The sequence below is a fragment of the Leuciscus leuciscus genome (assembly GCF_965113295.1).
Source record: "Leuciscus leuciscus genome assembly, chromosome: 3".
Lineage (NCBI taxonomy): Eukaryota > Metazoa > Chordata > Actinopteri > Cypriniformes > Leuciscidae > Leuciscus > Leuciscus leuciscus.
In genome coordinates this window covers 50,392,307-50,410,551 of record NC_138727.1, presented here as the reverse complement: position 1 = coordinate 50,410,551, position 18,245 = coordinate 50,392,307, and the positions used below count along the sequence as shown (strand labels likewise).

At 38.3% G+C, this 18,245-nt stretch overlaps 2 protein-coding genes across 2 annotated transcripts in view; both read right to left on the bottom strand.

Moving 5' to 3' along the window:
- LOC309493629 (sialoadhesin-like) overlaps window positions 1-18,245 on the bottom strand; it is a 343,044-nt gene that overhangs the window by 227,201 nt on the left and 97,598 nt on the right. The window contains exon 11 of the mRNA XM_082162774.1: window positions 15,112-15,450. Coding sequence (XP_082018900.1) covers window positions 15,112-15,450 — 339 coding nt within the window. The remainder of the gene's footprint in view (window positions 1-15,111; window positions 15,451-18,245) is intronic.
- Window positions 1-18,245, bottom strand: part of LOC309493884 (uncharacterized protein) — a 50,656-nt gene that overhangs the window by 28,264 nt on the left and 4,147 nt on the right. The window lies entirely within an intron of this gene.

The window sequence follows — 18,245 nt, the reverse complement described above, 5'->3', positions numbered from 1 at the left end:
CAAAGATACACTTTTTCTGAGCGCGTATGCCTGAAGCATGCGTGCACTGTCAAACAGCGCCAAACTGGATTTTTGTTGGGTCAGACCCATCTGCTAGCGTGGAAACAGCTACATGGAAAAATATGCACAAAATAAGCCACTTTGAAATTTTGCTGTTTTCATGAATACAAAAGTTGGGTGACCAAATAAAATAAATAAAAAGACATGACCCCCCCCCCCCATTTTCCTCCGGTGGTCCATTCCATAAATACAGAACGGTCCCTAACATAATATGAAACAAAGTAACAAAACAAATTGTAATATTATTACAGTATGTTTTGTTACTTTGTTTCTTGATGAACCCTATTGCACACCTTCACAACACTTGGAATATCAATCAAAAGTCAAAAGTCACAAACATTTTCTAAACAGAATTTTCTAGACAGAATTTTCTAAACTCGTTAAATCATCTAAATTGACAACATGTATGTTAGACCCTATACCGGCTAAGCTATTGAAAGAGATGCTCCCAGAGGTCATAGATCCTCTTCTTAATATCATTAATTTATCTTTGTCATTAGGATATGTACCAAAAACCTTTAAGCTGGCTATGATTAAACCGCTTGTTAAAAAAACACAACTTGATCGTACAGAATTAGTCAATTACAGGCCGATCTCGAATCTACCTTTTCTGTCAAAGATACTAGAAAAGGCAGTATCCTCACAACTATGTTCCTTTTTGGTTCAAAGTTTGTTTTTATTGTTTTTTAACAACATAAATCACATTCACAATCCCCCACCCCTTAGATCAGCGTCCATACTGTCCATTAAATCCAACAGAGTATACATACAAACATGCTCACATACATTAACCTCCAACCAAATACATCAAATACATACTTACATAAATAATAATAAAAAAAAATAATAAAAAATAAAAAAAATAGAATAATGAAAAAAAATATATATATATATATAGAATAAAAAAAATAATAGTGTCCATAGTAGAGGCATTAATTAAACAGACTTATCAACATATTCAATAAAAGAGCGCCACAGCTTAAAAAATTGTTTTTCCGATCCTCTTAGCGAATACCAAATTTTTTCAAGGCTGAGACAAGACATCACATCTTTGATCCATTGAGTGTGAGTGGGTGGCAAGGGGTCTTTCCACTTTAATAATATTAATAATAATAATAATATATTTTATTTGTAAAGCACTTTTCATAGTTAAAAACAATCCCAAAGTGCTACAGAGTATAAACAAAGTTTAAAAAACCGGGAAGAGTAAAATAAAATAAAAAGTTAGCAAAGAGTAAAAAATGCTTGCTTAAAAAGGTAGGTTTTTAGTCCTTTCTTAAAAGAGTCTATGGCTTGAGGAGCCCTTAGGTTTTCTGGAAGGGAATTCCAAAGATGCGGTGCGGCTGAGCAGAAGGCTCGATCCCCCATAGTGCGGAGCTTAGTTCTAGGTGGTTGAAGAAGGGCTTTGTTTCCAGAGCGGAGGTTGCGTGAATAGCAACATTGTGTCGGCCCAGATCCGGCCAACATCTGGCACACATGGAAAGATGATCTGGCCCACATGCAGCGTGGACTTACGGCACTTGGGTGGGCCACTCCTGTTTGCCAGATCTGGGCCACAAGCAGGCCATAGCAATGCCACATCTCAGCCAAGAGCAAAGAAATAAACCAGAACTGGAGGATTAAACAACTCCACAAACAGCATTACCAGCTTCACTTATTACCAACCAGACTGACTTTATTTCTGTCAGACGTCTACAAAAGTTTTTATTGAGAATTAACAGAGGTTTAACAATAATGTGTTTCATTTAAGGTCACCATTACAGTGAATAGTGTTTCCATTAGTTGGACTCTTAACTCTTGTTATATCTATTGTCTTCTTTGGCTGCTGTGACAGTGTGTTTGTCAAACACATTTGCAGTAGCAAAGAAAGCTAAAGTGAAATGAGATCAGGTGATGACGGTTACCTGTTGATGGTTTTATAATCATCATGAAATAACCTGTTTCATTGAGATAATTTGAATCTCACAATTGTGTTGTACCATTAATATATTCTCATCACAAACCCTGTGTTACTGCAGCATGAGGTCCAGCAATATTATAACAATCAGTTAGAAAACTTTAACAAACATGCGCACGAATCATTACTGTTCGATGACACACACAGACATCAATAATCAACGTATGAATCTCAACAATGGTGAGAATCAAAAGTACCTTGCTGCAATGCATGATGGGTACCATCATTGTACAAAACTCCCAGCATGCATTGCAACATGAATAAATTATGCAGCTAAATTGTCCTATTAATTTGTTTAATTCTAAATATGTGCTTTTATTTTTTTGCTGTTGTTTTTGTTGTGGCATTTAGTAGCTTTTCAGTGATGTTCTGAATTAATCTAAAAAAAAAATATATTGTCACCCTTGTTGAGATTCATGTGCTGATTTTTGATATCTCTGTGTGTCACCGTAGATTTTTTTTCGTGCTCATGTTTGTTAAAGTCTTCTAAATGATTGTTATAATATTGCTGGACCTCATGCTGCAGTAACACAGGGTTTGTGATGAGAATATATTAATGGTACAACACAATTGTTAGATTCAAATTATCTCAGTCAAACAGGTTATTTCATGATGATTATAAAACCATCAACAGGTAACCATCATCACCTGATCTCATTTCACTTTAGCTTTCTTTGCTGCTGCAAATGTGTTTGACAAACACTCTGTCACAGCAGCCAAAAAAGACAATAGATATAATAAGAGTTAAGAGCCTAACTAATGGAAACACTATTCACTGTAATGGTGACTTTAAATGAAACACATTATAGTTAAACCTCTGTTAATTCTCAATAAAAACTTTTGTAGACGTCTGACAGAAATAAAGTCAGTCTGGTTAGTAATAAGTGAAGCTGGTAATGCTGTTTGTGGAGTTGTTTAATCCTCCAGTTCTGGTTTATTTCTTTGCTCTTGGCTGAGATGTGGCATTGCTATGGCCTGCTTGTGGCCCAGATCTGGCAAACAGGAGTGGCCCACCCAAGTGCCGTAAGTCCACGCTGCATGTGGGCCAGATCATCTTTCCATGTGTGCCAGATGTGGGCCGGATCTGGGCCGACACAATGTTGCTATGTGGGCGAGTTTTGTTTTGTGAGTAGTTCCTTTAAATACGGGGGTGCGTTGCCGTGAATGCATTGATGGGTAAGTAGGATGATTTTATAGTTAATCCGGTATGAAACAGGAAGCCAGTGGAGTGAGTGAAGGATGGGAGTGATATGGTCATATTTCCTTATCCTCATTAGGATCCTTGCAGCATTGTTCTGAATGTTTTGTAGTTTTTGAAGGCTTTTTCCCGGAATCCCAAAGAGGAGAGCGTTGCTGTAGTCCAGCCTCGAGGATACAAAAGCATGTACAAGTTTTTCAGCATCTGACAGACCAAGTGTGGGACGGAGTTTAGCAATGTTCCTTAGGTGATAGAAGGAGGTCTTACACAGAAGTTTTATATGGGCGTCGAATGTGAGTTGAGCATCAAATCTTACGCCCAGGTTGGTGACTGTCGATGATAGTGGTATGTTTTGACCAGAGAAAGAGATGTGGGTTATGGGTGATGACTGGACCTGGTGTGATGTACCAACTAAAATAGCTTCCGTTTTGGAGCCATTAAGCTGTAGGAAGTTTGCCTTCATCCATGCCTCAATCTCCTCAAGGCAGGAGCTCAATGATGACAGAGTGGCTGAAGATGGGATGAGGTTGATTTTTATATACAGCTGAGTGTCATCGGCATAGCAGTGAAATGATATTCCATGCCAGTTGATTATGTGGCCAAGGGGAAGAGTATAGATGATGAATAGAATCGGGCCAAGAACCGACCCTTGAGGGACACCGCATGTGACTGTATGCGTCTGAGACTTTACACCTCCCAGAGAGACATACTCTGATCTTCCAGACAGGTAGGACTGGAACCAGCTCAAAGAAGTGTCAGCTGAGTCGGATAGTATGATGGAGGCGCTGAAGGAGGATATTGTGATCAACCGTATCAAAAGCTGCAGATAGATCCAGTAGGATGAGGAGTGATGGTGTGCCAGAGTCAGCCGCCATCAACAGGTCATTTGTGACCCTGATCAGGGCTGTTTCGGAACTGTGAGCGCAACGGAAACCGGACTGAAATTTTTCAAAAAGGGAATTTGAATTTAGATGATCCTGAAGATGGGCAGCAACAACTTTTTCTAGAACTTTGGACAAGAATGGAAGGTTAGAAATAGGCCTGTAGTTTGCAAGAACTTCAGGGTCGGAAGTGGTTTTTTTTAGAATGGGTTTGATAACAGCAGTTTTAAGAGCAGATGGAACATGACCAGTGCGTAGAGAAAGGTTGATAACTTTGGTTATTAAGGGACTAAGAGAACTGATGTGTGTTTTCACCAGGACTGTGGGAAAAGGGTCCAGCGTACAGGTGGAAGCTTTCATCCTGCCGATGATGTCCTCAACTTGTTGCTTAGAGACTTCAGAAAAACAACAGAGAGGCTGGAAAGTCCCAGGCTGTGGGTCGGCAGTGGGGACAGATAGAGCAGGGGTGCTGGAAAGGAGAGAGCGGATGGTCTCAACTTTTTTCCTGAAGAAAGTGATGAAACTGTTGCATTTCTCTTCTGATGTGTCATTGTGTGAAATAATTTGTGGCTTGGTGAGATGGTTTATGGTAAAGAAGAGCTGCTTAGAGTTTCCCTGATTTTTACTGATGATGTTTGAGTAGAACTGTGTCCTTGCTTTTTTTTGTGACATTGAGTAGGCCTTTTGATGTTCTTGATAGGCTATTTTGTGCACAGTAAGTCCAGTTTTTGAAACACGCCGCTCAAGTACACGCCCTGCTGTTTTCATTCTCCGTAGTTCTGGGGTGAACCAGGGAGATGTACATGAGAAAGTAACTGTTCGTGTTTTTACAGGTGCGTGGAGGTCCAAAACACTGCTCAGGGTGCTGTTATAAAAATCCACTGATTCATTTACTGATGTAAAAGTTGCTGATGGGATTTTCAGGAGGTCCAAAGCCAAAGTGTCTGGATTTATATTTTTTATGTTTCTGAAATGGATTTGACGTTTTGGTTTGATGTAATGAGAAAAGTTTGCCTCCATTGAGATGATTTTGTGATCGGACACTCCGAGATCGTATACCAGCAGATTTTCAATGGGAGCAGAGTCAGTAATAACCAGATCAAGTGTATGTCCTCTGTTGTGTGTTGGGACGTCAACATGCTGTTTGAGATTTAGAACGTCCAATAGCTGTAAGAAATCAACTGCTGGATGACAGGAGGGAGTGTCAACATGAATGTTAAAATCTCCAAGTATAACGATGTTTGCAGATGTGGTACAGAGTGAAGTGAGAAATTCATTTATCTCTGAGATAAAGGCTGGATTTTGCTTAGGAGGCCGGTAAATGAGAAGGATAGTCATAGTGAAAGGTGGTTTACATCTGAAAGCAAGGCATTCAAAACTGTACAGTTCAGGCAGAGACAGCGGGGTGAGTTTTAAGTCACTGCGGTGTAGTACTGCTAGGCCACCACCGCGACCGGAGTGTCGGGCTTTCTCCAAGTATTGATAACCAGGAGGACATGCTTCATTTAATACAAAAAATCCCTCTGGCTGATGCCAGGTCTCAGTAAGACACATGATATCAATATTCCTGTCCAATATATGGCTGTGAAGACAAGATTTATTTGTGCGGGACTGTGTGTTAAACAGTTCTATTTTGATGTTAGATAGAGTGGTGTACTGTAGAGAACGAAGTAGACTGAAATCCACTCCACGTTTTATGTTCCGCTCCATGGTGACGGGTCTTATGCAAGTAGACTTCCCAACGCTATTTATTCCAAGTAGAGAGGCGTTCTGATGACGTAGATGACGTGCGACAATGCGCTCGGTTGACCAGAGAGATGGAATGGAGTCACTTGACTGGGAGAAAACAAATTTTCTATGGCAGCTTCTATGGATGTAGCGGGGTCGGCTTTGAAGTTTAAGTTGTTTAATGGCTGAGATATATGTTGGACTGCTGTTATGCCTTAAATTAAGCAGTTGCGGGATGGAGTACTTTAGCATCATGTCGCTACAGAGTGGATCCGAAGATTGTCCAGCCGGCTGGCAAGTGGCTGCTCGCTAAGCCGGGGAGATGTTACCTTGTCCGGCGATGGCTAACTTGGCAGTGAAGTGTTTTCCGTTTAGACGATCGTCCGTTTAGACAATCTTGATGCTGGTGTCGATGAGTGATATCAAGACCACAAGGCCAGTAAAACAGTAGTAAAATCTCTGATGCAACAGCTCAGGAACTGGCCGGCATTTTACAAAGGAGATTGCCAGCAACAACAGGTATGATAAAAATAAATAAAATTGTACACAAAAGACGTTTTCTTAAGGGAGAAGCGGCAACAGACAGTGCCAGCGTCCTCTCGCCTCAAAAAGATATTGCTCTACGTGCGATCAGGGAAGAGAAAGCAAGGACCTTAAACATTGATGCTGACAACCATATCTCCTCTGGAGCGACTCCAAATAATGCCACCAGAGGTTCTGGCTCTAATCTGTGCGGAAGGACCGCAGAAAGGGTGAGAAATACGGATCGCCAGTAATGCTCTAATTTGGGGCATGTCCAGAACATGTGAATTAACGTTCCCTCAGCACATTGACATCTATTGCACATAGGATTAGTACCAGGAAACATTTGAGCTAGTTTAACTTTGGATATATGAGCTCTGTGTACTACTTTGAACTGTATAAGCGAATGCCGAGCACATATTGATGATGAGTGGACCTGTTTAAGAACACAGTTCCATGTGTCTTCGGAGAGTGGTCTATCAAGGTCTTCCTCCCAAGCTCTTTTAATTGTATCCGATGAAGATGCCAGATTCATCACTAAATTATAAATAATAGCAATTGAGCCTTTTGCTATTACATTACATGAAAGGAAACTATCCAAAGGATTTTCAGAAGGCATCAATGGAAAGTCTGGTACACAGCAAAATCCCCAGTGTTAAATGAACACTCCTCAGTGTACATATGTGTCCACACTACAGAGTGTTAAAATTAACACTGAAGCAGTGTTGAAGTTAATGAGATAATTAAGTTAACACTGAAGCAGTGTTGAAGTTAATGAGATAATTAAGTGATTAATTAAGTGATGATTGGCCAATAGTGGTGATACCTGATGTTAATAAGCAGATTCATTGACGGAAAGAGAAAAAACAATAACAGAAAAAAGAGAAACACAAGAACTACAATTGACTTCGAGTCATTACACATTGTTGCACTTATTATTACCAGTTTGACTTTATTTCTGTCATACATCTACAAAAGTTCTTGATTCAACAGAAGTTTAGACGGTAATGTTTTATGGAATTTTTCTTTTCAAGTCACCATTATGGTGGTCAGTGTTTGCTTTAGTTGGGCTCTTGACCCTTTTCATTTTGGTAATGTTAGTTTTTCTCTAACTGATCCAACATTGTGTTTATAAAGCACATTTGTTATTGCAAGAGAAAACATGACCTGCTCACAATATGTTTTGATGATAATGACATTATCATCATGTAGTGACCTGATTCACTGATGTCATTCAGAGTCTAAATCTTTGACTATATGCTTGATGTCTCGTTTTAGTATTGGTGATTGTATTTCTGAGATTCCACAGTTTGAGATCCAACAGCAATATGAAACATTTTGAAAATACTTTGTCCATTGAAGTTAATGTGTTTTAACACACAGACATCAAAAATCACCATATGAATCTCAACAATGGTGACAATAAACAAACTAGTGACAAACAGATCAACTCTGAACATCACAAAACAAGCCACTAAAGTCAGAAAAAAACAATAGCAAAATAAAAGCAAACAGAAAAAACAATGAAAATTACAGGACAATTCAGCTGCATAATTTATTCATGCTGCAATGCATGATGTGAGCCATTGATGCGTTCTGATTGGTGGCTCCCATCATGCACTGCAACATTAAGCATTTGTTTGATTGTCACCATTGTTGAGATTCATATGTAGATTATTGATGTCTGTGTGTGATTTTAAAACTTTCAGATCATTAAAACATTGCTGGAAATAACTACTGTAGTTAAAAAATAATAAAACATTTGGATAATCAGATTATAATGATGGGTGCCGTCATTGAATCAGGTCACTAGTAATTTCATCATCGAAACATAACCAGGGCTGCATTTCCAAAAGCATCTTAAGCCTAACTTGATCGCAGACCAACTGCAACAAATGGTCTATATGATCAAATTAGGTTTGCAATGCTTTCAGGAAACATAGCCAAAGTCATAGTTTCTCTTGCCACAACACATATGCTTTATAAACACAGAGTTGGAGCAGCCAGAGAAATACTAATGTAGAAAAGTAAAGGGTCAAGAGCCCAACTAAAGCAAACACTGTGGTGACATGAGATGAAACATTCCATAAAACATTACCATCTAAACGTCTGTTAAATCTAAATAAGACAGTGTGTAGATGTATGACAGAAATAAAGTCAAACTGGTAAAATAATAAGTGCAATAATGGTTCAAAGTCAGTAGTTCTTGTGTTTCTCTTTTTTCTGTTCTTGTTTCTCTTTCCTTCAGTGAGTCTGTTTGTTATCATCAGGTGTCACCACTAATGGCCAATCATCACTTAATTAATCAATTAATTATCTCATTAACTTCAACACTGCTTCAGTGTTAATTTTAACACTCTGTAGTGTGGACACATATGTACACTGAGGAGTGTTAATTTAACACTGGGGATTTTGCTGTGTACAAGTGACTTAACGTAATGTCTTACAACTATGTTCCTTTTTAGAAAGAAATGATATCTGCAAGGATTTTCTTTCAGGATTTAGACCGTACAATAGTACTGAGACAGGTCTCATCGGAGTCACAAATGATTTGCTCTTATCATCCGATCGTGGATGATACTCTATTGTGTTACTTGATCTTAGTACTGCATTTGATACTATTGACCACAACATTCTTTTAAATAGACTCAACAATTATGTTTGCATCAGTGGAACTGCATTAGCATGATTTAAATCATACTTATCTGAAAATGAAAATGAAGAGATGTCTTATCAATCAAAACATCAGTATGGCGTACCACAAGGCTCAGTACTAGGACCGTTGCTGTTCACTCTGTACATGCTACCATTAGGAGATATCATTAGGAAACATGGAATTAGTTTTCACTGTTATGCTGATGATACTCAGCTCTATATTTCTTCACGCCCTGACGAAACTTACCAATTCACAAAATTAACGGAATGCATAGCTGAATGCATATCCCAAAAAATGTGATGACTAGTAATACACTACTACTTAATTCTGAAAAAACAGAGATTCTAATTATTGGACAAAAAACGTCCTCACGTAATAACCTAGAATACTATCTAACACTTGATGGCTGCTCTGTTAAGTCTTCGTCGTCGGTCAGGAACCTGGGTGTGCTCTTTGATACCAATCTTTCATTTGAAAGTCACGTGTCTGGTATCTGTAAAACCAAATTTTTTCATCTTAAAAATATATCTAAATTACGCCATATGCTCTCATTGACAAATGCGTAACAATTAGTTCATGCGTTCATGACATCAAGGCTAGATTATTGTAATGCTATTATGGGTGGTTGCCCTGCACGCTTAATAAACAAACTACTGCTGGTCCAAAACGCAGCTGCTCAAGTTCTTACCAGAACCAGGAAGTATGACCATATTAGCCCAGTTCTGTCAACACTGCACTTGCTCCCTATTAAACATCGTATACATTTTAAAATATTGCTGATGACTTACAAAGCACTAAATGGTTTAGCTCCGCAGTACTTGAGCGAGCTCTTAACACATTATAGTCCTTCACGTTTATTGCGATCTCATAATTCGGGCCAGCTGATAATACCTAGAATATCTAAATCGACTGCTGGCGGTAGATCCTTTTCCTTTTTAGCACCAAAACTTTGGAACAATCTTCCTACCATTGTCCGGGAAGCAGACACACTCTGTCAGTTCAAAGCTAGACTAAAAACACTTCTCTTTGACCTAGCATACACATAACACATTATAGACTTCTATAATTCAATGTTAGGCTGCATAGATTACACTGTAAAAAAAAAAATCCTAATTTTACAGAAAATAACTGTGATTTTTTGACGATCATTTTCTTTAATTTTAAATTGTACTCAAAACACTGTAAAATTACAAATAATATCTGTAAAATAAAAATTCAGCTGTTATTTTAGGTATTGTGACATTAATGACAAATTACAGTAATTCACATTTTTTATACAGAAAATTGATTGTATTTTTCATACAGTATTTTTTTCTGTTTTCTTAAATTACATAAAAATGTATGTAAAATTACAAATATAATCTGTAATTTAACAGAAACAAAACAGTTAAATGATAAAATGGTCAAATGACTGTCAGCTCCCCAAAAAACTGTAAAACATCCTAAATTAAATAAACTGAAAAACACTGTTATTTTACAGGTATTTCCTGAATAATCACGATCAAATACCTTCATTGTAAAAAATTTTTTTTTTTAAAGGGTCAAATGACTGGCAGCTACGGCTGCCAAACAAAAACCCTAAAATTAAAGTAAAATATGCTAATTTAAATAAAGTGTAAAAAACTTTAAAATAAATTTGATGTCACCATGATTGAGATCAGTGTCTGCTTTAGTTGGGCTCATGACCCTTAAGGTTTTAACTTTTGTTTTTCTTTGGTTGCTGTAACTGTGTATTTGATACATATTTGTTATAGCAATAAATGCTGGAGAAAATATCAGATGATCTTGGTCATTCATTGATGATGTTAAAGTCATCATATGCTGATCTGATATGTCAGTCAAATCTCTGAATATATTAGCTTAGATTACATAATATGTAGATGGAATTTAGCTTTATACATAATTTTTCACATAATCCTTGTATTATTGTGGTATCAGTATTATAACAATCAAAAATAAAAAAAGATATATATTGTACAGAAAAAGTTTTGAGCTGGTTCATTTTTTTAGTAGAGACATCAAGAATCAACATATGAATCTCAACAATCGTGACAACCAACAAAGCCTTTTTGTGACTTTATAGTAATTCAGATTTTTTTTTCATTGTCACCATTGTTGTGATTCATACGCTGATTCTTGGTGTTTGAGTGAGTCTATGTGATCCTGTCAAAACATTTTCTGTATAATGACTTCATAAAATCTGAGTATCACAGCACTGCAGGTTTAGCAGTTTTGTCATGCAAAATGAACAACTAATATTTAACGACTTAATCAGATATTTCACTTTAAGTGGTATTAATAAAGCAGGACAGTACATGATGACTATTTTCACTAAAAAGTGACCAACATCATCTGATCTGAGTTTCTCTTGGATTGCTACAATTACAAATATGCATCAGAGACACACAGTTAAAGCAGCCAGAGAAACATTAAAGGGTTAGTTCACCCAAAAATGAAAATTCTGTCAGTAATTACTCACCCTCATGTTGTTCCAATCATGTAAGACTTTCGTTCATCTTCGGATCACAAATTAAGATATTTTTGATTAAATCTGAGAGCTATCTCACTCCTCCATAGGCTTCCAGAGGGACCGAAACTCGCCGGCCCAGAAAGTCAGTGAAGAAAATGTTGAAATAGTCCAAGTGACTACAGTGGCTCTACATTAAGTTTATCATGCGACGACAATACTTTTTGTGCGAAAAAACAACAAAAATAACGACTTTATTCAACTATTAATGTTCTTCAATGTGGGCCTCTGACGAGAGTTCACGGGAGCGCCACGACGCATGCGCGAGAACTGAGATTACGGCGTTCTTCTTCTACTACTACTTGTTACTGGCTGCTCACTCCTTAGGAGTATTATCGCCATCTACTGTACAAGATGACGTCCCGACATTGCCGGGAGCGCAAAACGGTCTGTTTACAAGCAGATGAAGACGCGCGCTGTATGTAAAACTGTATTCGTAAATATGTCCGCAGATTTCGATGTAGATGAAGATTTGATTTTTTTTTTAACCAACCATACTTATTTGAACCAGAATACACAGACATTGAACTACAAGAGATGGAAGATGCTGCAACACAACCGCAGTCTGCTTCTGAAAGACAGAGAGCATTGGACAGCTGATGGTGTAAATGTAATCAGTGCCAAGCGATGCCTACTGAGGCCATCCTTAAAAATATTTTGGTTTGCCGTAACAGCCAAAAAAAAAAAAAAAAAAAAAAAAAAAAAAGGGGTCGGTTGGTCGGTCTATATATAGCCTATATTCTTTCGCAAGTTAACGCAAGTTTACAACCGGCAAGTCGTTTTTTTTATCAACTTAAAAACCAAAGGGGACTTTTTTAGTCCAAAAGGGTAAAAAAATTATTAATTGGGTCGGTCCTAAATTGACAGGGTCGGTCGGGTTATGGCAAACAAGACTATTTTTAAGGATGGCCTGAACAGGAGAGCGTGTGCTGCATCGATTGGGACATACAGTTACATACATTACGAATACAGTTTTACAAAAGCAAAATAATATAATATTTGATGATTGATCGAAAATCTTATCTCTCCCCCCACATGCTCACCTGCAAGACGCTCCGACATTAAATTTCTCTGTAGGCTACTGTAGGCTTTTTGTAGAAAGCCTTTCTTTAAAGTGAATTTCGTTTTGTATTAATTGTAGCATGCATGCAATATAATCAGGACATGGAGGCGCCCGCGCGCTCGTCTCTTAAATGAACCAAAACTCTACATTGAATCTTTAAAAAAAAAGAAGAAAGAATATAGGCTATATATAGACCGACCAACCGACCCCTTTTTTTTTTTTTTTTTTTTTTTGGGGCTGTTACGGCAAACCAAAATATTTTTAAGGATGGCCTCAGTAGGCATCGCTTGGCACTGATTACATTTACACCATCAGCTGTCCAATGCTCTCTGTCTTTCAGAAGCAGACTGCGGTTGTGTTGCAGCATCTTCCATCTCTTGTAGTTCAATGTCTGTGTATTCTGGTTCGAATAAGTATGGTTGGTTAAAAAAAAATCAAATCTTCATCTACATCGAAATCTGCGGACATATTTACGAATACAGTTTTACATACAGCGCGCATCTTCAGCTGCTTGTAAACAGACCGTTTTGCACTCCCGGCAATGTCGGGACGTCATCTTGTACAGTAGATGGCGATAATACTCCTAAGGAGTGAGCAGCCAGTAACAAGTAGTAGTAGAAGAAGAACGCCGTAATCTCAGTTCTCGCGCATGCGTCGTGGCGCTCCCGTGAACTCTCGTCAGAGGCCCACATTGAAGAACATTAATAGTTGAATAAAGTCGTTATTTTTGTTGTTTTTTCGCACAAAAAGTATTGTCGTCGCATGATAAACTTAATGTAGAGCCACTGTAGTCACTTGGACTATTTCAACATTTTCTTCACTGACTTTCTGGGCCGGCGAGTTTCGGTCCCTCTGGAAGCCTATGGAGGAGTGAGATAGCTCTCAGATTTAATCAAAAATATCTTAATTTGTGATCCGAAGATGAACGAAACTCTTACATGATTGGAACAACATGAGGGTGAGTAATTACTGACAGAATTTTCATTTTGGGGTGAACTAACCCTTTAAAATTAAACACTAAAAGTTCAAGAGCCCAACTAAAGCAAACACTGATCTCCATCATGGTGACATCAAACTTTATTCTTTTCAATAAAACTTCAACTTCTAAACCTCAGTTAATTCTCAATAAGAATGTTAGTATGAAAGAAATAAAGTCTGGATTGTAATAAGTGTAGATGCTGAGATCCTGAGAGATCTGGTAGTGTTTAATGTTCTGTTGGGGTTTAAAGTGTTTCTGTATGGTGTGTTTCGTGTGTCCACCATTGTGTTGAAGAGTAGAGCCTGAGCTTCAGTTCAGAATGAGCAGAGAAACAGATGTTATGCTGCATGTTGCTTTATTTAACTGACAGTAACTGTGTAGTTGCTGATGCAGTGACGTATAGTCACAACAAATCATGCATGTAATTAACTGCGTGTTATTCAGTAAAAAAAAATCAGAAAATAAATGTGAAATAACTGTGTTTCTGTTAAAAAAAGATTAATGAAGATTTCTGTAAAAGTTTTTTGCACTTCATTTAAATTACAATATTTTACTTTATTTTTACGGTTTTTGTTTGGCAGCCGCAGCTGACAGTCATTGACCGTTTTTTTACGGTTACATTTTTTACAGTGTAGTTCAGCTGGAACCGGGAGCACTTCCCATAAATCCTGATGTACTTGTTACATCATAAGAAGAATGGCGTCTACGCTAATATTAGTCTTTCTGTTTATCCCGAGGTTTACCGCAGTCCGCCGGATCCAGGCCGTATCCAGATCCGATGAAGGACCTGCACCTGGACGTGACGACAGCGCAGTCCTGAAATGTCAACTAGTGTCTCCCCTGTGAAGGCCGCCCTCCCCTCCATTTACCTCTCTACAGATAAAGTGTTGTCGGGATAATTCCGGTTCGCGTGGCTACGCAGAAGCGCTGAAAATTCTGTATTATAAATTTTTAAGGCCAGACAAGTGTTGAGGGTTGGTTTGTAAAGAAAGACTACACGCCTGCACACATATATATTCAAATAAGCATACCTATAGACTGAACACGTAATACGCATGTGCACGCCATCAGCGTTCTCACAGGTTTGCGTTTTTTAAGTTTGCCCAGAGAGAACTTAAGGGTTTTCTGTCGGAACGGTGTTGTGTTAGCGGCCCCTAAGTTAATAACTAATGATCGTTGCGACGGAAGTGAATCAATCAAAACTAACTTTAGCTGGACAATAACATTATTCTAGAGCTGATGTAAAGCCAAAACAATCTCTGTTACTTGAATTTCCTATTATCACTGTAAAGCTGATTTGAAACAATCTATATTGTTAAAAGCGCTATATAATTGAAAGTGACTTGACTTGACAATTAAAGCTTGAAGGTGCCGACTGTCATTATATGAACAAGAGCCATCAGGACATTTGATAAAATATCTCCTTTTGTGTTCCCACAAATAAAGAAGGTCATCTGGCAGATTCAGTAACATAAGAAAGTGCTTGATGTGTGTGTTTGTATGTTTCTGTGGTCGATTTCTGAGAGTTCAGTAGTTTTACCTGTGACGTCAAGCTGAACTCCAGGAATCCCCGTCCATTTTCCCTCCGCTTTATCTGTAGTAAATCTGCAGTAGTAGATGTGTTTATCAGCTTCTGTTACAGCCGTCAAAGTGATGCTGGAAGTGTTTGTATCTTCTCTGTTACACTGAATCCTTCTTCTCTTCTGTGGATCTGAACACAGATCAGGTGATTCTCCAACAGTTTTGGTCCAGAAAGCTGTTCTGATCTCATAACCATCAGGATGTGTTAAAGTACAGGATATTTTCACTGTTGATCCCTTTAATGCACAAATATATGAAGGGCTGTAATTCACTCCCCAATCCTGCTGACCATCAACCCCTGAAACACAGAAATGAGGAATGAAGAGACTTTCAGGTGTTTTGAAGAAATATACAAAAAATATCTTTTCACTTTTGATCATTTTTATGTTAGCTGACAGTAAAACACTCACATCCGTTTATAAGTGTGAAGAGCTCAATCATCTTTTGTTAAAATATCAGTATAGTGAGTGAAACTGAAGACTCACCCGCAGTCATGATCACTACGATCAGAGGAAGAGACTTTATGAGAGACGACACCATAGTGACTTCTGCAATCATAAAACTGACAATTATGACATTATGAGCATCATCTATACACAACATCACAAACTCTATTGATAAAGCACATGATGATTAATAATTCACGGCTCATTGAAGGCTTAATGTAAACTGATGATGTTTCTCATGTCAGGCCTCGTGTGTCTAAAGAGCTTCACACAATATTTACACATGAATCTACAACAGATATTGAGCTTCTGGAGTTTAAATCACTTCATCAAATCAACATTCACCTAAAACAGTTTTACAAACATCAATCGTAGCTCTACTGAACTATTTTAAATAAGAGCAAAATGGTCTTACCGCTCTGAAGTGTCAATGTTTCAGTGTCGATGGCCAAATGAGGAAAACATCCGCAGTTTAAGGCGTCAAACGCTGCAGTTTTCACATTAAAAATTGTGCAACTAAATGTTGGTCTTCCTCTTTGTGGTTTTATGAGTGACCGTAATCTCAACTACACAAGAACAACTGGTGAAGAAAGTTAACGTCTCAGATGTAAAACACACACAAGCTTTATGTATCTCTGTAGAGCTCAGTATTGTCAGATCTTTGTGAGAGAATATGTGAAAGATGTTTGCTTTGAGAAAGAACAGTGTAAAGATGCTCATCATGTCTGCAGGAGCGTCTGAGCAGCATCTTTACAGCTCTTAATTTCACTTCCTCTTTCTGACACAAACTCTGTGTTTAACACATGAAGCTCTGGATGACACACACACACACACACATAGCAACATTGTGTTGGCCCAGATCCGGCCCACATCTGGCACACGTGGAAAGATGATCTGGCCCACATGCAGCGTGGAATGACAGCACTTGGGCGGCTCACTCCTGTTTGCCAGATCTGGGCCACAAGCAGGCCATAGCAATGCCACATGTCAGCCAAGAGCAAAGAAATAAACCAGAACTGGACCTTATCTGAGCCACAAAATCTGTTTATTAAATATGGAGTCAGTCGTCGCAGCCTTAATAAGCCTGTTAACAAGCAGAATCACTGAAGGAAAGAAGAGAACAGAAAAAGAGACGAGCAGAAACACAAGAACTACAACTGACTTCAGCCACAGCCTTAGATGAAATCAACTGAAGAGAAAAGACATTAAATCTGTGAAGATCTCAGCAGAGGAGGATTAAACAACTCCACAAACAGCATTACCAGCTTCACTTATTACTAACCAGACTGAATTTATTTCTGTCAGACGTCTACAAAAGTTTGTATTGAGAATTAACAGGGTTTAACTCTAATGTGTTTAATTCGAAGTCACCATAAGAGTGATTAATGTTTCCAATCCGTGTATCATTCGTTCAGTCGTTTTTTGAATTAATACTGAAAGTAGAAACATTTGAAAACGGTTCCTTTTTCCAAAAAACGAAACAAGAATTCAGCTGGATTTTTCGTTTTTCGTTCTCAGTTAGAAAAATGAATAAGCAGCTTGAATATTTGATTTCTACACGTGGGCGGGAATTAAACGCCCATTTCCTCTGATTTGTCAGCCGAAGATCAAACTGTTCCGTCATCAGTTCTGCACAGCAGAATAAGAGTCCTCCGTTGTGCGGATTCTTAACGCATTTATTGCAACTACATTTAATCTTTTTCTCATCAAACCACCAGATTAACGAATGTCTCGGCACAACCCGTACCGGGGAATAGACTAGATGGGGCAGCATGAGATCCAGCAAAATGACTGTGAAAATGGGCCCTTACGTGTCCTTTACCCGTACATTTAGTACCGGTTCTCCACAAGGGTGTGTGCTGAGCCCTTTACTGTACTCCCTCTACATCTATGACTACAGCAGAGCCCACCACAGTAATACCATCATCAAATCTGCGGACTACACAACAGTTCTTGTGTAAAAATGTTCAGTTTGTGTTAATTTAATATAAGGGCTGTGCAGCTATTATGTTGGTCATTGATTTGAATGTGAGGAGGTGTGGTTTAATCTGAGATTGCGCGAGACTGGATAATTTTTTCCCGTTCGGATCCTGAGGGAAAGCTGAGGTCCCGCAATCTTACCTGTAAAGTAGTAAAATAAGATTGATTAAAATCTCTTTCTGCAGCGCCTTCACTTTGTGAACTGCAGGATTTAATATTTGTGCTCTTGATTGGCAGCGGATGGTATTAAACTTCACGCTGAAGTTTTCATAGTGACGATTCTTGAATGTGCATCCTTTAAGATTAACCATATTTGAGAGTCATACATCAACGAGATAAATACGGAGTAATACACTAGATTTATATACACCTGCATGTATTATCGCAGAGGATTCATCATACATCAGGGGGCCTGAGACTGCAGCTCAACGACCAACTCCACATCGCTATTCGGACATCTGAACATCTTAAAGAACTGTAGAGACTAAACCGGACTGTTGCAATCATTGTTTTCATTGCCTAATCACAAGACCAGCTAACATCTGTGTCCTTAAAATTCAATCCTGTTGAAAAGATTCATTGTTTATTTTATTAATTATTTTGCGCCGGCCTACGCTCTTCATATGTACATTTTCTTTGCATTTGTGTAATCCTTTGATGGTGAATA